At 40.8% G+C, this 23,757-nt stretch overlaps 1 protein-coding gene across 3 annotated transcripts in view; it reads right to left on the reverse strand.

Moving 5' to 3' along the window:
- The window catches only part of map3k5 (mitogen-activated protein kinase kinase kinase 5), a 182,896-nt gene that overhangs the window by 148,104 nt on the left and 11,035 nt on the right, over nucleotides 1-23,757 (reverse strand). For all 3 annotated transcript variants that reach the window (XM_048531149.1, XM_048531151.2, XM_048531150.1), the window contains exons 2-3: nucleotides 11,414-11,553; nucleotides 1,270-1,293 (exon numbers count right to left, since the gene is read on the reverse strand). In XM_048531149.1, coding sequence (XP_048387106.1) covers nucleotides 1,270-1,293; nucleotides 11,414-11,553 — 164 coding nt within the window. The remainder of the gene's footprint in view (nucleotides 1-1,269; nucleotides 1,294-11,413; nucleotides 11,554-23,757) is intronic.

The following is a 23,757-nucleotide window of genomic DNA, read 5'->3' on the forward strand; positions in this document are numbered from 1 at the left end:
GGCCACTATATAGACGAACATATATAATGTGTGGGTGATATGTAGCTTCAAGATTTAAGACTGAAATACACAGGTGTTTTAAATACATAGGCTTTTCATTGCAGCAAGGAGTACTGAGAGAAGAAAAAAGTCCTGCAATAGTAAAGGTTATATGTTGCTGTTGACGGAAAGGTAGTTTACAATAATGCAATGGCTCAGGGAAGGTCCTGATTTGTGAGGAACCATAGGACATTGTCTCTGCTCGTAAAGTGGTTCAAACACAGGGCAGGCTTTGACTTGGATTTGAAAGTCTCATACAGAATTGTCGCCTTGCAATTGCTGCAGCTTAAATGCAGCACTCCATTCAGATTATTTTCTAGTCGTAAACCTAATTGTTCAGGTCTCATATTCCTCTTTAAAAATATCCACTGAGAGTCAGAAGCCCTTCTATATCTATAAACGTACAGCATAAAACAAACCATTCAATTCAAATGGTATGTGATAGGGCTTATGCTCTCCTCGAGCCTTCTTCTATCCATCAGCCTAACCTTCTCCATACATTTTCCCAGCTCACCTTTAAATACATTTATAACTATTCACCTCAACTAATCCATGTAGTAGCAAGTTCCACATTATAATGATCATCTGGGCATAGACAAAGATGTTGTTAAGGTCTGATGTAAAAGGTCACAGGATGATAACAGAACCCATGTGTTCCCACTTCTATTTATTTCAATAAAGAAGAAAAACTGAGGTTTGAGGTCTAATCAAAAAGTAACTGTTTTGTTCTCAAAAGGTGTTGCACAATCTGATGTTTCTTCAGTATTTGCTGCTACTATACCAGACAATCACCTCAATTTAGTCAGTGGTATACAGCCTTCTGTCAGAATTTCCTCTTGCACTCAGTCCAGTTTCTGCTTAACATTTAGGCAGTAAGGACAGAAGTTTACCATGGTTATTTGTAGTTCAGGGTGTGTTGGTTAGCTCATGAATTGACATTCAAACTGAGGCCTTTTTCTCATCTCATGATAAATGTAACTTTTAACAATGGTGTAAAATAAACCATTTTAGGTTGGCCACCTCATGCAGTTTCTCATTCCAATCCTGAGTTTTATTTACCAGTAGTTCTGTAGTAGCATTTTGCAAGTAAAGCTAGAACTTTCAATGGAGACATAAGTGCACCAAGCTACAATTTCCATTACAAATATGTGGAAATCACCTCAAATTATTATTAAGAGGTAAAAGATACAGCAGTAAATAGTTCTCAATCAAAGCAAAAGTTGTACTTACATTTTTCTTCTGACATATAATTTCCTGCGGAGAGACAAAGAAAAATGAGCCAATAACATTCATGTATAGCTTTAACACGTCTTTACTTAACAGTGATAACAATACATACTACTGGATGAATAAACACTGTGAAAGAGCACAATTTTGTATTTCACCATATTATAATATAGTGTCATTACTCTAACTAGTTTAAAGGATGAGATGCAAGGTAATTTTGGCCTGCTGAAGACTTTTACCAGAGTAATACTACAAAGGTTCTAATCTATATGCTGCTAAACTCTTTAAATTATATTTTATATTTTCCTCCAAGTGTAATGAAAAATTCTGTTAGGTTAGCATGGTCAGTAGCACCCTCATTCTGAATTAGAAACTTTGGAATTAAAACCTGACTCCAAGTAAGTTTAACTGGGTGCAGTCTGTTAGGTACAATGTTACATTGAGGCCTCACTGATCTGATTCTTTGCATAGCTTAGGTTGAACCAGGAAGTTTTTGCAGTTTCTGTGGCAGCACTTTAAGTATTTGAGAAGTGGCTAATTACTTTTAAAGACTTCCCAAGGAAACAACACATAAATTCTGTTTCTTGCTTTAAACCACAATATTTTGACTACTTTGTGCTGGTGCAGCTAACAAATATACTAGCCATTTAGGTAACATTAAATTTCTCTATTCCCAGCAACTAACTCCATTACTGTTCCAAGCAATGGCTTTAGACTGAACCAGACTGTTTGCAACCATCACTGAGGCCATCTGTTTCTAGCTCCATAACATTATCCAACTCCATCTCACTCAGTTCATCTTCATTCATTACTTTAATACCTGTGGAATAAACTATTCCAATGCACAGCTGCCCAGCCTCCCATATTCTATCTTGAGCAAACAGGAGGTCATCCAAAACTCTGCTGTGTCCTTACTTACACCAAGGTTCATGCATCCATCACTCAAGCTTATGGAGAGCAATATTGGTTCCTTGCTAAGTTACACACTAATTTTTTAAAAATTGCATTCTCTTTCCAAATCCCTCCACGGGCTAAGCCCTCCCAGGGGTGTAACGTCCTCCAGACTTCTGAGATGACTACATGCATCTAAATCTGGCCTCTGGAACATCTCAGTTGAGAGTAGTTGTACTGTGACACTCATAAGTCAGCTGCTGAATTCCATCCCCAAATCTCTTTGTCTCGCTATTTCTTTCTTTCTTCAAGATTCCCTTAAAATCATATTCTTTAATTAAACTTTTGGTTGTTTGCTGTTATGTGGCTCAGTGTCCAATTTTGCACTGAAACATTCTGGTGAAGCACCATGGAATGTTTCATTATATTAAAGGTGCTTTACAAATTCAACTTGCTGTTTTTGTTGCTATTGTTCTAGAAAGAAGAGTAAATTGCTCTGCCATAGTTATTTAACATTATTACTGTAGGGAAGAAAGGGGTGCCACGTTGGCTCAGTGACTCAGTGGTCAGCACTGCTGCCTCACAGCGTTAGGGACCAGGTTCATTTCCACCTTGGGCGACTGACTGTTTGCACATTCTCCTCGTGTCTGCGTGGGTTTCCTCTGGGTACTCCAGTTTCCTTCCACAGTCCAAAGATGTGCAGGTTAGGTGGATTGGCCATGCTAAATTGCCCATAGTGTCCAGGGATGTGTAGATTAGGTGGGCCATGAGGGATGGGTCTGGGTAGGATGCTCTGAGGGGCAGTGTGGACTTGCCAGGCTGAAGGCCCTTAAATATCCCCCCTCCCAGAAAGGCAGTGCATTCCGGATACCCACTACCCCCGGGTCAAAAATATTTCCTCAAGTCCCCTCTAAACCTTCTGCCTTTCAGTTTGAAAGTGTGCCCCGTGGTTACTGACCCTAAGGGAACAGCTGCTTTCTCTCCACCCTGTCCACGTCCCAAAAAATGGTATGCACCTTTATCAGGTCCCTCCTCAACATAAGTAAAAAATAAAAGAACCACGAATGCTGTAAATCATAAACAAAACAGATCTGGCAGCAGACAGAAATCAGAGTTAACTTTTCAGGTCGGTTGAGCCTTCCCGAGAACCAGGGTCACACAGGATGTTTGAACTGGCAATTAAAGCCTTACTCCATGAAGTAGATTTTTTAGCTATGCCTTAAGAGGAAGAGAATTAGGGATGCAGAGAAATTCAGGTAGTGTATTTCATCGCTTATAGCATGGTTAGCTGAAGTTATGCCAACAACAACAACAGAATGCTGAAATCAGGGGTTACACAGGAGGGCAGAAACCCTGAAGGGCTGGAAGAAGTTATAAAGATAGAAAAGCACAAGGCTATGAAGAGATTTGCAAACAAGGATGAAACTGTTTTTTTAAAACTGGTGGTGTTGTCAGACTAACGTACGGGTAAATCAACAAGTGCAGGATGCTGAATGAGTGGCACACTACATGCAAGTTAGGCTGGAGGCCTGTGATTGCAAAGGCTGTAACATTGGACGTCAGGCTGGCCCGCTCTGAAAAAGGCACAAGTGAGCACTTCAGTAGAAGAGCGAAGCAGGGGCAGAGATGTACAATGTTAAGGAGCTGAAAGCAGGTGATCTGGCTTGGTATTGAAGAGACCAAGAAGTCAGAAGCTTGACTCACGTTCAAATATAATGATGCAAGGGTTGTACAATGTTGCAAACATTACAACATAAGAGCAGGAGCAGGCCATCTGGCCTCTTGAGCTCCATCTGCCATTCAATAAGCTCATGGCTGATCATTTTTGTGGACTCAGCTCCACTGTACACCATAACCCTAATTCCTTTACTATTCAAAACTCTATCTGTCTTCACCTTAAAAACACATTCAACAAGGTAGCCTGAACTGCTTCATTAAGCAGGGAATTCCACAAATTCATAACCCTTTGGGAGAAGAAGTTCCTCCTCAGCTCAGTCCTAAATCTGCTCTCATTTATTTTGAGGCTATGCCCCCTAGTTATAGTTTCACCCAACAGTGAAAACAACCTAAAACAACAAAATGTGAGGCTGGATGAACACAGCAGGCCAAGCAGCATCTCAGGAGCACAAAAGCTGACGTTTCGGGCCTAGACCCTTCATCAGAGAGGGAGGGTAACTTCTTCAGGTTAGGCATCCCTGGAAGAGGCTTCGCAGTGAGGTTAAAATAGTATCAGAGATAATGGGAACTGCAGATGCTGGAGAATCCAAGACAACAAAATGTGAGGCTGGATGAACACAGCAGGCCAAGCAGCATCTCAGGAGCACAAAAGCTGACGTTTCGGGCCTAGACCCTTCTAGGCCCAAAACGTCAGCTTTTGTGCTCCTGAGATGCTGCTTGGCCTGCTGTGTTCATCCAGCCTCACATTTTATTATCTTTGAGTCCTTTAGCTGCTCTGTCTCCAAATCTTATTTGATACAGTTTAAAGAGAAAAGAAAATGCTGGCAAAACACAGAAAATCAATCAGTAAAGTAACTAAATGGCCTGTTTACCATTTAGGAATCAGTCCAATAAACAGTGTACACTCAAAATTCTATTTTTCTTTTTACAAATACAAACTGCCTAACAAAACTCCAAACAGCTACAGTATTTTTAACCTTTGGAGAACATGTACTGGCCCCAGAAAATATGTGACATCAAACTACTATAATAAGCAGGCAATTTGATGCCACTTTCAATAACACTACCCAATGAACACAAACAGGAATCTGCATTATTGGTATTACGCAAGTAGAAGATTCTGAAAAAAATACTTTTAACAGGATTTAATAAAGATCTGAAGCAATATAACTCATTATCTTTAAAACATTTAGTATCAAAAAAAGTCATTTAGCCTTTAAGTGACTTAAAATATGGATCACTCTTTAGATAGCTCAAAATTAAGCACTCACATGATCTCATTTTACTCTCGAAAAACCCAACACACAGATGCAGAAAAAGCCATTGCATGTTAGAGCAGAGAGGAGAAAATTCTCATCTGTGACAGGTCGGAACATGTCACAGGAATAATTTCCTGACAAGAGTGGAGTGTTTGAGAAGAACAAGGGAGAAGCAACAAAATGAAAGATAAGGAAAAAAAAATCAGATTGACCTGATATAGTGTAAATAGAAATACATAATGGATGATCTAACAGTGTCACGGCTTCCAGATTTCATGGACTGGAACCTGAGTTTTTAAGGGTGCATAATTTAGGAGGAAAAGAAATTTTGAAAAGGTGGGAGGTACAAAGAGATGGTATTGGCACAACAGAAAGGAATGACAGTAGTTCAGGAAATGTTCTAGGTCGAGACAAAAAATTATGAAGACAGGAAATCACTTGTGGGAATGGTATACAGACCCGTTAACAGTAACCACATGGCAGATTGCAAATAAAAGTACGAAATAAAGGGTGCTTGTCAGAAAGGTATGGGGATTATTATGGGGGATTTGGGTCAACACATAGATTAGAAAACTCAAATCAGCAAACGTAGGGTAGAGGAGCAGAATGTTTTCTCCACAGTTTCCTAGAATAACATGGAGCTGACCTGGCAGCAGGTTGCACTAGACCTGGTATTAAGCAATGAGATAAAAGCAATTAATGATCTCGGAGTGAAAGTGCCCCAAGATATCAGCATCCATAATCTGATTGAATTTTATATTGAGGGAGAGAAAAGTGGGCTCAAGGCTAGTATTTTAAATTTAGATGAGACAACACGAAAACAGCTATCAAAAGTGAACTGGTAAATAAGGCTAAGGGATAGGTGAATAGTGATACATTGATAGCATTTATAGGGAATACTTTTGTATATACGGGACTTAGACATTTCATCAAGAAAGAGAAATTCCTAGGGCCAGACCCACGGCTAAGTAAAATGAGAGTGTCAAACTTAAAGAAAAAGCATATAATAATTGCAGAAAGGTGGATAGCAGGTTAGAAGATCAGATAGAATGTGAAACACTTAAGAAAAGGCTAACAAAATGGAAAACAAGCAAGAAATATAAAAGCGGATTGTGAGAATTTCCACGCAAATTTTAAAAACAAACAAGGTAACAAAGTAAGCATTTGATCCATAGAAAGTGAGTCTGAATTGACAATGGTAAAATCAGAGAATGACAGACAACCAAGTAAGTATTTTGCATTAATATTAACTATGGAGAAAACAACAAAATCTTAATTTTTTTTGTAGATCTATCCCTTGATTAAAGTTTTAATACAATACGTAGATATGAAGTTATCCTACAGCAGTGTTTTTGAGCAGTTAAGACTGTGCTAATACTAAGTTTTTGAGAAAATGCGTTGTGATTTTGTTTTGGGTATATTCTAGATCTGTAGGTTATTTAAGATGCAGAGGCAGCTTTCAGGAGAGTGATGTGCTCTTCCTCTTGGATGTAGGAGCTGAGGGAGAACTTCAATGCTCCTGGAGATTATGTCTGCAGAACTGTGTTTGGATGCTAATCCTATTGGATTGCAAGGATTTGTTGCAGCAGAGGTAATAGGCAATGGGGAATTTACAGGAGCCAGGTTGTATAATGCCCCCTCCCATTCCTCAGACAACATGTCCACCCTGGGCCTCCTGCAGTGCCACAGCGACGCTACCCAAAGGTTGTAGGAACAGCAACTCATATTCTGCTTGGAAACCCTGCAGCCCAATGATATCAATGTCGATTTCACAAGCTTCAAAATCTCCCCTCCCCATACCGCATCCCAAAACTAGCCCAGCTCGTCCCTGCCTCTCTAACTTGTCCTTCCTCCCATCTATCCCCTCCTCCCATCTCAAGCCCCACCCCCATCTCCTACCTACTAACCTCATCCCGCCCCCTTGACCTGTCCGTCCTCCCCGGACTGACCTGTCTCCTCCCTACCTGCCCACCTACACTCACCTTTACTGGCTCCTTCCCCGCCTCTTTGACCTGTCTGTCTCTTCTCCACCTATCTTGTCCTTTATCCATCTTCTATCCGGCTCCCCCCATCTCCCTATTTATTTCAGAACTCCCTACCCCTCCCCCATTGCTGAAGAAGGGTCTCGCTCTAAATGTCAGACTTCCTGCTCTCTGATGCTGCTGGGCCTGCTGTGTTCATCCAGCTCTACACCTTGTTATCCAAGGTATGATAGACAGCTGTTTCAGGAAGATAGAAAAATCACAGATACAGTCATGTAGATGGGTTATCTCTAGGAAAGTTAGGAGAGGTAGGCAGGTATTGCAGGAGTCTCCTGTGTCTATCCTGATTTGAAACAATTACGCTGTTTTAGACAATGACGGGTGATGGCCTCTCAGGAGAAATGTAAGGGCGCAGAGAGATATTCTGCAGCTAATAAGGAGACCTCTGAGTGGTTTGTTGCCTCCCTGGTGCCAGGGTCAAGGACATCTCAGAGAGTATGCAGAATATTCCAGAAGTGGAATAAAACTGCAACATGACACCCCAACTCTTCTACTCAATGCAGTGATCAATGAAGGCAAGCATACTAGACGCCTTCTTCACCACCCTCTCTACCCGCGGGACTCCACTTTCAACAAAGTTGCAGCAGCACCCCTCGGTCTCTTGTTCAGCAGCACACCCAAGGCCCTACTATTAACTGTAGAAGTCATTGTACACATTGGTACAATGATGTTGGAAGAGAAGGGGATGGTATTAGGTAGGAACTTTCAGAAGTTGATTGGGGAAGAGATGGTTGGAAAGTGGGAGGCTTTTAAAAATGAGATAACGAGAGGTCAGACACAGTACGTTCCTATTCGGGCAAACAGCAAGGCTGATAGGTATAGGGAATGCTGAATGACTAGAGAAATTGAGGCTCTGTTCAAGAAAAAAGGAGGAGGCAGACGACAGGTAGAGATAGCGAGAACAAGTGAATCTCTACAGGAGTATAAGGGTGGAGGAACATATTCAAAAGGGAAATCAGGATGACAAAAAAGGGGACATGAAATAGCTTTGGCAAATAAAATCAAGGAGGATACAAGAGATTCCACAAATACATTAAGGGCAAAAAAGAGTAATTAGAGATAAAATAGGGCCCCTTAAAAAATCAACAAGGCCTTCTATGTGTGGCATTCCCAAGAGATGGGTGAGATACTAAAATAGTATTTTGTGTCAGTTTTTACTATAGAGAAGGATATAGAAGCTAGAGAACTTGTAGAAATAAATAGTGATGTCTTGAAAATTGTCCGTATTAAAGAAGAGGTGACGCAGGAGGTCTTAAAACACGTGAAGGTGGATAAATCCCCACGACCTGATCAGGTGTATCCCAGAACTCTGTGGGAAGCTGGGAAGAGATTGCTGAGCCCCTTTCTAATATACCTGTACCATCGATAGCCATGGCCGAGGTGCTGGAAGACTGGAGAGAAGCTAAAGTGGTGCCATTATTTAAGAAAGGTGATAAGGAAAAACCAAGGAACTAGAGTTCTGAGGGACAGGATTTACATGTACTTGGAAAGGCAAGGACAGATTAGGGATCGTCAACTTGGCTTTGTTCATGGGGAACTGTCTCACTAAATTGATTGAGTGTTTTGAAGAAATGACAATGTTAAAGGAAGAGCAGTAGACATTGTCTACATGGTCTCTACCAAGGTGTTCGAGAAGGTTCTGCATGGAAAACTGGTTAGCTAGGTTAGACAACATGGAATCCATGGGAGGCAGCCAATTGGTTACAAAATTGGCTTGAAGCTAGGAGAGAGGGTGATGATGGAGGTATGCTTTTCAGATTGGAGGCCTTGTAGCACATCGCTGATCACAGGATCAGTGCTCGGTCTACTGCTTTCTGTCATTTTTATAAATGATTTGAATACGAATATAGGAGGTATAGTTAGTAAGTTTACATACAACACCAAAACTGGTGGTATTGTGGATAGTGAAGAAGGTTGTACACAGTACAATGGGACCTTGATCAGATGGGCCAAATGGGCTGAGGAGTGGCAGATGGAGTTTAAATTTAGATAAATGTGAGGTATTGCACTTTGGTAAGGTAAACCAGGGCAAGACTTCTACAGTTAATAGGAGGGCCCTGGGTGTGCTGCCGAACAAAGAGACCTAGGGGTGCTGCTGCATAGTTTATTGAAACTGGAGTCCCGCAGGTAGACAAGGTGGCGAAGAAGGCGTTTAGTACGCTTGCCTTCATTGGTAACTGCATTGAGTAGAGGAGTTGGGATGTCATGTTGCAGCTGTAAAGGACTTTGTTGAGGTCCCTTTTAGAATAGTGTATTCAATTCTGGTCTCCCTACAAAGAGATGTCGTCAAGCTTGGAAGGGTCCAGAAAAGATTTGCAAGGATGCTGCTTATGAGGAAAGGTTGAGGGAGCTAAGGCTTTTCTCATTGGAGCGAAGAAAAACGAGAGGTGACTTGATAGATGTGTACAAGATGAGAGGCATAGACAGAATGGACAGTCAGAGACTTTTCCCCAGGGCGGAAATGACTATTATGAGGGGACATAATTTTAAGGTGATTAGATGAAGATATATGGGAGAGACAGAGATAGGTTCTTCACACAGAGAGTGGTGGGCGTGTGGAATGCGCTGCTGGTAGTGGTAGTGGAGTCAGATACTTTAGAGACTTTTAAGCGACTCTTCGGTAGACACAAGGAGGATAGTAAAACGTGTGGTGGGTATGCAGGGTAGATTGATCTTTGTAGGATAACAGATTGGCACAACATTGTGGGCCAAAAGGCCTGGACTGTGCTGTACTGTTCAATGTTCCGTGTTCCATGTTCTATGTTCATTCAGGAATTTTGAATTCACACTGCTACTGTCCCTTTTATTCCTTCACCTATAAACTTTCCTCAAGTCTTTTGGTTTTATGAGAAAGGAAGAAAAATTGTGTTTGGCCAACTTATTGGAATTCCCCGATGGAAGGAATATGTGCCTTGGGGAACCAATGTACTTACTGCACTTAGTTTCTAGAAGGCATCTGATGAAATGGCATTATGGAAAATAAGAGCTCATGGTGTCACGGATACCATATTGGCATGGACAGCAAACTGACAAGCTAACAGGGAATGGTGAACATCACAAATGGATCATTATCTGGTTGGCAAAATGTAATGAGATGTGTGCCACAGGCAACAGTGATGGGGCCTCAACTTTTTACAATCTATATACATCTCCAGTTAAAGCAGTCCCATTTAGCACCAGTTCACTTTAACATTGCTTCACCATTAGGACTGGAAATCTGAATGCCATGTGGGATATATCAAGATCGCTTATAGTACTGCAGTACTTTACTTGTGCAGTACCATTTTGAAGCCAGGTAGGTGAAATAGCCGCACAGAGGCCAGTATCCCATCACCAAGTCTCCCTTTATTTACTTAGGCACAGTACACTGGCAGTGGCAAGCCAGCTCTGAGTCAATCCCTGAACTGGAGAAATTCTCATCTCCAAGTTATATTGGTCAGTGAGGGCTTTCCTAATTGGGGTTGTTAACCTGGGCCAATCAAGGATCTTGTAGTCAACAAGATCCCTCTGATTCCAATCATGGCAGTAGGGTGGCAGATTTCCTTCCCTAAAACAGATGGGTTTTTACAATACTCAATGACAGTTGTCCTAGTCGCCATTTCTGGATCTACCATTAAATTTCACATGCATTAAACTGAACTTAAATTCCACCAGCTGCTGTGAACAAAGCAAATTACAACACAGAAATAGGCCCTTCAGCTCTACATGCTCACCCGTCACAATTAAAACCCCCTACCCTTCCTGGGACCATATCCTTCTATTCCCATCCAATTCATTTATTTGTCAAGATGCCCTTTAAAAATGGTGGGACTGGAATCCATTAGCTTAGATCAGTAGCCCTGTGACAATACCACTACACCACACCCAATGATCATAAGGAAAGTGCACCCTGTTTAAAGCTGTCCATACACGGCTTGCGATTCCTTATGGTGAGTGACTGTCAGGTATTCTGTCGGACAGCTGAAATGATATCGGAACGAAAGCCAGATAGAGAAAAAAAACTAAATCAATTTGTTCAATGGAGAGTGGAGCTCATGCCCAGGACAGATAAAAGCGAGTTGGAGACACTTCTGTCTTTTATTAAAAAATAAATCTCTACTTCGGCATTATCCCTCACATTTTTCTGTGGAAATTAGTTCTTAGCATTCTAAGAATTGTGTTTAAGTAGAGCACAATTTTACTTTGGTGTTGGAAGATGCAATATTTATATGACTGCATTGTTCAACTTATTACCCAAACATGGAGTACTAGGAAATATCAAACAGTTCCTAACTTTACCTGCAGTGACTGAAGAGTGTCAGAATTTGTATCACAGTATAAAATAATGTTATTTGCCATGCTGAAGCTCTCCCGCACTCCAAGATGGTAAAACAAAGAAGGTTGACGAAAAGCATCACTCATCTCCACTACAGCGATATCTGTAAACAACAAAGGGCAAAGTGACTAAACTCTAATACAATTTACAAATGAAAGCAAACAGGAAAGAAGAAGAAACTTGACTGAATAACAGTTCCTCAATGTGTGTCATCCATTCATACTTCATCGGGCAATTAGTCTGCACCACTGAAGCACTTGGAATACAATGTAATCTCTAAATCTTACTGTCATTGCCATCAGAAAAGTAGCCTTGGTATGCTCTATTTAGTTCATCAGTTTGTCAGAAAGTATGTTTTCAATTGTGGCAAAAGAAAACTTTGACATCATACATTGCCTTGGCCTTTTATATATACACAGATGACTCAGCACAGCTGCACGAAACAAAGAATTGCAAAATACCAGATTTTATTATTTGTACAGACAAAAACAAGTGGCATGTACAAATGGATAAAAAGAAAGTACTATGTCACATAGCACAGGATCAGATTTTGCCTTCAACATTTGTGTGACTGGACTATTTTGCTTTATTTCTACGAAGAGTCTCTTTTCCAAGTGCACTATCAAAGGTCACAAATTTCAGACTCAAAAGTTAACAATAGCAACCGTAAAGAAGAGTCCCATTCAATTCAAAACACTAACTCTTGTTTCTCCCTCCACAGATGCTGATAATTTTTAGCACTTTTAATTTTCACTTCAAATTTCCTGATGCGGTTATTTGACAATAGCTTATTTTTGCTCAACATTTGTCACATGCAAATATTGCAATAAAACACGCTGAAAGTGAAGCAAAATATGTGGCCATGTTGTGTAAATTAGAGCTAACATCAAAAACATCACTTAGCAGTTCACTACACATCAGGGTAAATTAGCTTTGGAAATATCTGAAACCTGTTTCAAAACAACTGGAAAAAGGAAGACTGTGGAAAGTTACACAACAGAGTGATCTTGGAATCCTTGAGTATAAATCACAACAAGCAAACATACAGGTTGAGCAGGTAAAGCACAGGTTCAACAGGGATGTGATGACCTAGTGGTATTATCACTGGACTGCTAATCCAGAGTCCCAAATAACATTCTGGGACCCAGGTTCAAATCCTGAGAATTTGAATTCAATAAAATATCTCGTGTTAAGAACCTAATGATCCCCATGAAGCCATTGTTGATTGTCAGGGAAAAACCCCTCTGGTTCACTACTGTCCTTTAGGGAAGGGAAATGACACCCTTACCTACCATCTGCTTACTTGGTCAGGCCTACATGTGACTCCAGACCCACAGCAATGTGATTGACTCACAACTGCCCTGTGAGCAATTAGGGATGGGCAATAAATGTTGCCTCGCCAGTGATGACCTCAACCTGTTAATGATTAAAGGAAAAAAAGGAGGCAAACGCAATGTTGGTCTTTATTTCAAAGGGAATAAATACAGAGAAGTCTTGTTAAAGCTATACAAGGCACTAACTGGACCATGCCTGGAATACTGTGAACAGTTTTAGTCCCCTTATCTAAGATATACCTAACACTGGAAGCAGTCAGAGAAAGTTCACGAGGCTGGTCCCAGGTTTAAAGGGATTCTCTTACGAAGAGAGGTTGATTGTACTTTCTGGAATTCAGAAGAATGGCAGGAGACCTTATTGGAACATACTTGGGAATTCCCACAGTGAGACCCATGTGAAGGACACCACAATAGAAGGGTGAAAGGGTGAATAATTTCCCTGTGAAGAACTGTAAACAGATAGTTTCAGAGTCCTTCTGTAGCAGTATCAAAATGCTCACTTCTGCCAGAGCTACATTTTTCAGAAAAGTTTTCTTGGATAGGAGGAAACAACAACTCTAACTCAGCAATTTGAAAATGAGCATGACATACTTAATGTACTGTTCTCCATTTAAAATAAAATCACAAGTTACAGATAAACCTGTGTATCCATTGCAACCAAGCCAGGTGGGTGTATAGTGTCATTCCAATACTATACAGACAGCAAACATCAGCATCAAACTTAGCAGTTAATTCCAACAGAGCACCAATCTGCAAATACATCACTGTGCTTAAAGGATTTATTCCTCAGCTTTGATTCCAATTCTAGCTCATTATTACGATCTTTGGCCAGTAAGTGCAGAGGTGGACAGGCCTGTTCGAGAACCTCGTCATCATGGGTCTAGTCCATGGCCTCCCCAATAAGGCTGTGTGGAGATCCAGGCTGGTGGTAACCACAGGGTCTCTCTTCCACTATCTTCTCCCACTCAAGTGGCTCTGGAGAGGAAGCACATTGTGCCTGACAGTATGTCTTCCATGAGAAACAGGCTTTGCAGGGACTGCCTCATTTTGTGCAAGTCCAGAATGACACTATTATATAATTTAATGAGTATCCCTTTACTTTAATTAGGTTGCTAGTTTGCAGTTTTGAAAGGAAAATGATTTTATTTGAACTGTGGTTTATGTCACTGGGCAAATCAAATGCACTTCCTCATATGTTGAAATATAAAATGGCACACCAAACCTCTCTGTCACTTGATAACACATGTTATTAAAGATTTAATTAAATAAAATGTGGCCTTGCCAATGTCTTATAAAGCTGTAACAACATGTTCCAAATCCTACATTCATTGCTCTGACCAATGAAAGGAAGCATGCTGAAGTCCGTCTTCACCAGCAGATCTGTGACTCCACTTTTAACAAGCTATGACCCTGTACTCCTAAATCTCTTTTTCTATAACACTATCCATGGCTCTACCATTGGCTGTGTGAGTCCTGCTCTGGTTTGAACTACCAAAATGCAACACTTTGCATTTATCTAAATTTAAACTCCATCTGCCATTCCTTAGCCCACTGGCCCAGTTGATCAAGATTTCACTATATTCCCAGATTGTCTTCTTCACTGTCCTTTACACCATCAATCTTGGTGTCATCCTCAAACGTACTACCCATACTTCTTAAACTCTCACCTAAAACATTCACGTAAGTAACAAATAAGTGGGGACCCAGCACCGATCCCTGCGGCTTACCGCTGATCACAGGCTTCCAGTTTGAAAATCAACTGTCTATCACCACCCTCTGTCTTTTACCTTCAAGCTAATTTTATAACCAGTTGGCTAGCTTTCCCTTAGCCAACAACAAAACCATGCGGTACCTTGTCAAAGTCCTTGCTAAAGGCCTTAATTCATTTATTGTCATGTGTATTAATTACAAATACAGTGAAAAGCATTGTTTAGTGTCACCACACTCCAGCGCCATCTTAAAACACAGAAAATATATCAAAACACAGAGTATAAAGTCAGAAAAATAAAACAGTAAAGTTCATCTTGTAGTCTTATCTCAATAAAATTAGGTTGTCTTTAGAATAGATCCTGCTTGTAGCTCAGCCTGTTTCTGGGCTCTCCTGCTCTAATCCTCGAGTCCTTGCTGCTAAACTGATGATACTGATACAACCATGCCCCATTGTACCTTCACCACTAGAGTAAAGAGTTGCTGCTCTCTGGCACCTTCTCGCCTCCACCAAAGCAGTCGCCATGAGTTCACGCTGGGCTGCCCCCACTGGTGCAGCCACCGCTGGTGATGCAGGGTCCAGCACTGGGACCAAACTCACTGCTGTCGGGCCTTGTAACCCTGATCGGTCACAAAGAAAAAATGCACTTGCCTTTCTGTTGTTTTTCTCAACAATAGCAATGGGGGTGGGTACTGGTGAGGGTGAAATAGCTTTCATAACTGACCTGTAATTAGAAACACAGAATTCATACACAAGTCATGTCTCTTTTTAGGGGCTAGCTCCCATATTTGAACTGCAAAGTTTACAACAGTCCTAAAACTTCTTTGAAAGGCTAAAGTAAATGCATAAGGCCAGTTAAGGCTATTTCTATTGTTGTACTTCATTAAACACCTCCTTCGACATGCTCGTTTACTTTACTCAAAAGCTCAATTTAGATTTTACACATGTGAATTTGCCCCAAGGTTGGTTTCTACGTTTGTACCACAGCCACAAATGTTGAGTTAATTTGTTTGGGCAGCATAATCCACAGACATTAATTTCTCAAATGAAATCACTGAATTGATTAATTTTTTGAACAAGTTACAAATTAGGATTGAAGAAGACAGAGCATCGGATGTTGGCTATATGGACTTTAGTAAGGTGTTCGACAAGGTTCTGCAGGTTAGACTGATTAGCAAGGTTAGATCGCATGGATCCAAAGAGAGCTAGCCAATTGGATACAAAATTGGCTTAAACATAGAAGGATACAGAGTGTGGTGGTGCAGGCTTGTTTTTTTGGGCTCTAGGCCTGCGAGCAGCAGCATGTCGCATGTATCGTTGCTGGGTCCACTACTTTTGTCATTGATATAAATGATGTGGATGTGAATGTGGGAAGAATATTTAGTACGTTTGCAGACGACACCAAAATTAGTGATGTAGCGGACAGTGAAGAAGGTTACCTCAGAGTACAATGGGACAGGGTGACAGGTAGGTGAAGGCAGCGTTTGGTATGCTTGCCTTCACTGGTCAGTGCATTGAGAGTAGGAGCTTGGAGGTCATGTTGTAGCTGTACAGGGCATTGAATGCAGTATTCCAAAAGTGGCCGAACCAAACTCGGTCTTCCTACTATAGCAAAGGTGTGGTTGAACTTGAAAGGGTGCAAAAAGGATTTACAAGGATGATGCTGGGGTTGGAGGATTTGAGCTATAGGGAGACATTGAATAGGCTAGGGTTTTTTCTCTGAACCATTGGAGGCTGAGGGGTGTCCTTGTAAAGGTTTATAAAATCATGAAGGGCATGGATAGGGTAAATAGCCAATATCTTTTTTCCAGGGTAGTCGAGTCCAAAACTAGAGGGCCTAGGTTTTAGGTGAGAGGGGAAAGATTTAAAAAGGACCGGGGGGGGGGGCAACCTTTTCATGCAGAGGGTTGTCCATGTATGGAATGAACTGCCAGAGAAAGTGGTGGAGGCTGGTACAACTACAACATTTAAAAGGCATCTGAATGGGTACATGAATTGGGAGGGTTTAGAGGGATACAGGCCAAAAGAGACTAGATCAGTTTAGGATACCTGGCTGACATGGCCGAGTTGGACTGAAGGGTCTGTTACTGTGCTGTCCAAATCCGTGATACTATGATTCTATGTGGTTGACTTTCTATTGCATATTGCACTAAGTTGAACATATGCTCTACACATTCAGCAGTAGAGAACAATTTTTCACACCTCCTCAGCAGAGAAGGAAATATAACAATAATTCTCAGATCGCAATGCACTACTTTTCTTTCCTTTCATGCCCCAAATTCATTGTATTTCAAAATCAAAGTCACCAATCTGATTTTTACACTTAGACTTATGACTGTACATATGTTTGTAAATGTCCTGGGGGAAGGGAGGTCAAGAGATTGAAAGAACAGAAAACAGTGTGACAGAAGAGAGAAAACAAGGTGAACAGTTTGTTTCTTCCACTCCCCTGATCCACCAAGTCACACTGTAGGTCATGGAATGTCCCTTTTAACTAACATTACAGCTCTTTTTGCACACTTAAAGCAATATTGGTCAACCGAATTGTACGCTGGGAAAACCGGCCAGCTGAACAGCATGCTGGGAACTGGGTTGGGCCTGACAGATATGCAAACCAATTACTTTCATTGGTGATGTTGAATACTTGTTAACGAGATAATAGAACAAGAGATAGTAAGCAAGGAAGCTTGCGGAATTCTCTGTCAAACCGGATCAAGCCAGGTATTCAAGCCATTCACCTTGATGGGACAATGCTGCAAAGTTTCAGGTGGAATGGTTTTGAAACAGCTCAATCAATATGGAAATTACAATATCTGAGACTGTCTTTTGTTACACCCTTCCTTGGACGGAAACTCAATTTACATGGGTTAATTAATGACATTACTATATCAAACTGCTGTTACTAAATGAGATGAAGCCACTGGGCTTGGGAATGATCTGGAGGATTGTATCTAAAGAGGCCACTCAAATTAGAGACCACACACTCCAGCGACAATGTCAGCACCAAGAAGCAGGAACCATGAGAGCAGGAAGAATAGCTTCAACTTCAGTTTGGCCGGCTGTAGTCGGCATAGTAAAAACTTCTTTAACATCTCATGCTTCCAAAGCAGATTATAAATCAATGTGAGAACACAATCATTTAAGAACTGTAAGGTTATTCAGGAAATTAGAGGGAAAGATGGGTTTTATAGAAGAGCATGTATATGCTCGTGTTTCAACAATAATAAACTATGTCTCATGGTAGAGCATGTCTCATCCTTAGCGCAAAACGAGTCTCACTAAGTAAGCAAATAAATCACACAGAAAACAACATTTACAATACCTACTCTCCCAAAGAGCTGCAACAGCAAAATTTTTGTGTCTCTTACTACTGCTTTTCCTTCCAAAACTATTCAGCTCTGTTGACTGAGCACATTTGCTAGTTTAACAGTTTTCACATTTACTAATTATCGTTTGATTAAAGTTTTAAAATAATTTTATTAACTGTTTGGAAAGGCATGCTACATTTCAGAGTATAATGGGAACTTGATCAGATGGGCCAATGGGCCGAGGACTAACAGATAGAGTTTAATTTAGATAAATGCGAAGTGCTGCATTTTGGTAAGGCAAATCAGAGAAGGATTTGTACACTTAATGGCAGGGTTCTGGGGACTGTTGCCAAATAAGGAAACCTAGGGGTGCAGATGCATCATTCTTTGAAGGTGGAGTTGCAAGTAGTCAGGGCAGCGATGAAGGCATTTGGTATGCTTGTCTTTATTGGTCAGCGCACTGAGTGTAGGAGTTGAGATGTCATGTTGCAGCTGCACAGGACATTGATGAGGCCAATTTTCTTGCAAGCTTTTGAAGTATTGGCCCCAGTGCATGGACTGGCAGTCAAAGATGGTGGTGTGGGCCCAGGAGCAGCGAAGCAGAGTAAATCTTGAAGGAAAAACTGTCCAGGCAGCGGCAGTAGTAGTAACACCAGGATGAGGGGGTGGACGCAGGCTGAGGTCTCACGGCAACAGAGGAGGCAGGTCCGCAGCTAGGCCCAAGCATCTGACTGCATAGGTGGTGATGGTGACGAGTTTGATCCCAATGCAGGATCCTGAGCACCAGCTGTGGCTGTATCAGCAAGTCTGCCCACTGTGAACTTATAATGGGCAGCACTGGCACCAGGGATGGATGTATAACAGGAGGCACCCGAGGGTGGGAACTCTTTGTTCCAGCGGCAGCAGCATGTCAAAACACGGTTGCAGCATTGTGGTTGGTTTAACAGCAGGGACTCAAGGGTCGGGACGAGGGAACTGAGGTAGAAGCAGGAGCTGTTCAAAAGACCACCTAAATTTATTAACATAATAATATAAGATGAACTTTCCTGTTTTATTTTTCTGGCTTTATTCTCTGTGTTTTGGTTTATTTTCTGTGTTTTAAGATGGTGCCAGAGAGTGGCAACACTGAACAATACTTCTCCCTGTATTTGTAATAAATACACATGGCAATAAATTAAAAAAATCAAATTGAATCACTTTTACAATATTGCATGCAATTATGGTTGCCCCTCTGTACAAACGATGTTGTTAAACTTGTTTTGATTTTCATTTGGATTTACATATTGTCATGTGTTTTGTTACAAAATACAGAGAAAAGTGTTGGATATCTTAAACCAGAAAAATAAACCAAAACATTGAACGTAAAAGCAGAAAAATAAGGAAAAAGTGTTGACCATTTATATTCCCTCTTGTTGAGTGCTTTGCCATGGGCCATGGGCCTGGTGGCTAGGCACGAGTCCCCGTTGCCACACAGTCGCTGGCACGCAAGTCACCACTCTTCAGTGCCATCTCACCTCCACCAAAGTCCTCGCCACTATGAGTCCTCACTGGACCTCACCAATGCTGATGTCACCGATGCCGCACCTACCCAAACTCAACCCCATTGCTGCCTTAAGTCCATTTTGGGACCACCTTGCCAATGCAGCAGCTGCCAGGTCTCATACTGGGCCAGAAAAGATTTCCAAGAATGTTGCTGGGTTTGGACGGTTTGAGTTATAGGGAGAGGCTGAATAGTCTGGGGCTTTATTCCCCTGAAACGTCGGAGGCTGAGGGGTGATTTTATGGAGACTTGTAAAAATTGTGAGAGGCATAGATAAGGTAGATAGCCAAGGTCTTTTACCCAGGGTGAGGGAGTCCAAAACTAGAGGGCATAGTTTTAAGTTGAGGGGAAAGATTTAAAAGGGACCTGAAGAGGAACCTTTTCCACGCAGAGGGTGCCGGTGTATGGAATGAGCTGCCAGAGGAAGTGGTAGAGTTGGTACAATTACAACATTTAAAAGACATTTGGATGGGTACATAAATAGGAGGGGTTTAGAGGGATATGGGCCAAATGCTGGCAAATGGGACTAAGTCAGATGGTCAGTGTTGGTCAGTTGGGCCGAAGGGTCTCTTCTGTTGCTGTATAACTTTATGACTCTATGCTACATTGCTCAGCCCATGGAACATTCAACACCAACTCTCTCAGGATCTTTTCGCACATACTAAAGGTTAATTTACAAGAAACTCATTTTCGAATCATTTCCAGTAAACCACACAAACCTACTCATCAGATTATTTTATTTCAAATATATAATTTATGTAACGGATACTGAAATTTTTATTCATAGCCTAAAACGGAAAGGAAGATGAATGGGGCCTGATAGATAAAAAGAATAAATGTAACAAAAAATGGATCATTTTAGTCACATCGGGGTTTCACTGACAGTATCTTAAGAATACAAACTCTGAAGTGGCGTGTGTGGTCATAAGCGAAGGAGTTGGGATCAGTTTCACTTCAAGGCCAATACTGCTGCTGTATCAACATTAGTACTGCATATATACTATATCTTTGCTGCACTGGATTCACCTTCTAATAGCAAATTATATTGACGCAACAAGAAGCATTCACAGCAATTGTTACCAGTCGGGGCAGGGGTGCAATTAACTTCTTGAAAATTTGGCAAAGAAATTTTCCAGACATGTTGAAGTACTTAAGAAGTGAACAGGACTTTCCCCTGTCAAGAAAACATTGAAACCCCAAACACATGTTGAGAGACAGCCTCGTCCTTATTCTTCTAAATCAGTTGCCCCATACATGTCTTCCACACTGATCCCACTGAGATTTCCATACATGAACATTCTGAGCGGGCTTGAATGGAAATCACTTGCTAGGTCCCTTTGTACATTCCGGTTTCTCAACCAGGACTGATATTGCTTCAGTTCTGAAGCAGATCTCTGTTATGTGAAATCATTATAAAATATCTGTGTAAAAGACACTAGCAGAAAGAAAAAAGTACTTTGCATACGCGGGCAAAATAAAAACTGATAATTCCTGTATTAATGTCTATGTGCGAGCAAAATATTTTGGTTCACTTCAGTAGAGCTACAACTATGCTAGGCGCAAACTCAAAAAGTGTCCCCAAAATTGACTCTTGTAGGGTGTTGAAGTGTACGCAAAGCCATTTTGCAGAAACAAAGAGAATTACTCATTTTGCTGCACCCTATTTCTCACACCAAGAAGCCTGCGCTCTGTTTACCAAGTCTGGGAATTCTGTTGTTTACATACTTTTGGTATGACTTCAAAGGCATTGATCTAAAAGGCTTCAGTCTTTTTCTCAGGGAAGCTCATGTATATGTTGCCAAAAGGATTTTAGTCAGATTAAATGGGCCAAGGTAGCAAGAGCCTTTGAACTCATGCCAATCAAAATCATTAGTTTGTTGAAGGAAATTTGCATGTCTCACGTTAACACAGCCATGAAATAGTTGAAAATATTACGACTTCAAATGCTGTCAATAGCGAATTGATCAAGTAGCATCAAGATTGTAATTAATATCCTTTCTTGCTCTTGTTAACTAGAATTACTCACTGCTGAAAGTAAAGCATTTGATTGGTGAATACATTTCACTTAAAGAAAAAGACAGCCTTACAACTGAAACAAGTGATTGTAGCTCTACACAAACACAGACAAGGGAGCAAACAGGAGCTCAATGCATGGCCTTTCCATAAATTCAACAACTGCTGAAAGGGTTTTAATCTCTTGTTTGAAATCAGTTTGTGCATCATGCAAGTGTAACAATATTTTTACACCACTAGAGACCTATCTTTTAGCTCAGGGTGTTTGTTATATGTCCAAAAATATTGTGCAACTCAGTATATGAATGAAAGTTTGATTATTATTGCCTCTTACTGGTTCTTTGCATGATTTTAGGTACATAAGATATGATCACGCCTTTGTCTTGAAAGTTGATCTCTGGCATGTATAAAGTCACGAGAAAATATCAGTGAAATATGTCTTACTAAGGGAGGAAGAAGAAAGCTTTGTAGGTAACGTTAGTTCCCATTATTTCAATTCAAGCATGTATAAAGGGTATATATTTACATTTACAAAAAGCAACTCCTAGAAAATTTGCCATTTTTTATAAAGCAAATTATCTTTCTGACAGAACCTCCGAATGGGGTTGCAGAACATATCAGCCATGACAGTATGATGGAGCAGATGGACCAAATGGTTAATTCTGCGCCTACGTTTTATGATCAGTCTTGCTAAGGAACATGGGAATGTAGACAGAAGTGTTAGTGTATAATACAGAATAGAGAGAGGAAATGATCTACAAGACGGCCACGACATCAATAGAATGATTGTGCTGAAATGCCAGAGCTGAAGAATTATATACACCTTGGCAGTTTCCCTGGCAACATGCATACAAAAAACTGAGTTCAAATTATTCAACAAATGGAAGATTTAGCTTCCACTGTGACATGTCATAATCAGTTCCCAGCATAACTACTTTTCATAACAAAAGTTAGAATACTTCCCCCAAAATAAGCACAAACACATTAAGACCAATAGTTGTAACTGCTAAGAAGGATAGAGTCACATCTCCAGTCTGTAGAAGAATTCAAAACAATCCCCCCAGAAGACTGAGTAATGTCTGTCTGCCATACTGATGCTGAGGAAAGAAGGAAGGGAAAGGTAAAGCTGCATTAGCTATAAGACAGTATGAGAGTTTACAGATCACTATCTGTAGTATTGAACCGGTGGGGGAAAACAATGTGGCAAATGCTACGTAGTTCCTGTAGTCTTCAGTTTGTTCATTTATCTAACTCAGAACCCAAAGGCAATATTTGGCCTGGGTCCCATCCCAAGACCATCTGGCCCACGTCTGACATTCATTAGACTAACCTGCTCCAACAATGCTACAAAACATATCCAAAGTGTTTAAGTATCACAATAACTGGCAGCGTATAGAAATGTTGAGTTCACAGGAAATGGTCAGTGTTAACACAATATTGCTTTTATTAGAAGCCATTTCAAAACTGTTGAGGCTTAGCTCTCAACTTGTTGCTACTTTAGCAACTGCTGCCTGGACATCTGCTGTCATGGTAAGCCATACACATCTATCCTATTGGTCTTAATGTGTTGCATCTATCCTGTACCATCCTCACACAACCAATGTAACATGGCTGCAACTCACCATCCATTATAGGCATCAGTGCCACCCCTTTCTGCTACCGTCCGGAAGGAACAGATGAAAAAGGAGAACATCATTCGGAACCTGCTCCACCATTTAATATGATCATAACTGATTGAACATTTCAATGCTTTTTATCTAAACCATCCCTAGAAACTGTTTTTGTGCCATTGATAATCAAAAATCTTTTTAAAAATAATTTTTAAAAGTAAAACTTTATTTTAACATACTCAAAGACTGAGTGTACAAGGCCCTGTGGGGTAAAGAATTCCAAAGATTCACTATCCTCTGAATAAACCAAAGCCTATCTAATCTCAATTCTGAACAGCATTTCCCTGGTTCCATACTCACTAACTACAGGAAGTACATTTTCTGCATCTCTCTAGCTTTACTGCTCTGATAAAATGGCTAACATACAAACTATTTTTTTCTGGAAAGCCGCTTTTTAAATGTGTTATTTTTGTTCTTGCAATTACAAGAACCTCTATGACCCTTCATTTTTCTTAGTCTATATAAGGAATTGTTAATATACATATTAGCATCCACATTTCAAAAGGCATCTACTTTCTTCCATAGATCTTCTTTGTTGTCTAGCCATACGGGGCTACAGGGAAGTGTTTAACATTTTAGCAAAAATTTGGAGCTCGGGGTTATGGATGAGGTTGTTTGACTTGCTCGCTGAGCTGGCTCGTTCTTGTTCAGACGCTTTGTCATCATGCTAACATCATGGTCTTAGAAGTCTTGTTGTTAGCTCTGATAACGTAACATCATTAGTGAGGCCTCTG

This window comes from Stegostoma tigrinum, chromosome 4 (assembly GCF_030684315.1).
Source record: "Stegostoma tigrinum isolate sSteTig4 chromosome 4, sSteTig4.hap1, whole genome shotgun sequence".
NCBI classification, from domain to species: Eukaryota; Metazoa; Chordata; class Chondrichthyes; order Orectolobiformes; family Stegostomatidae; genus Stegostoma; species Stegostoma tigrinum.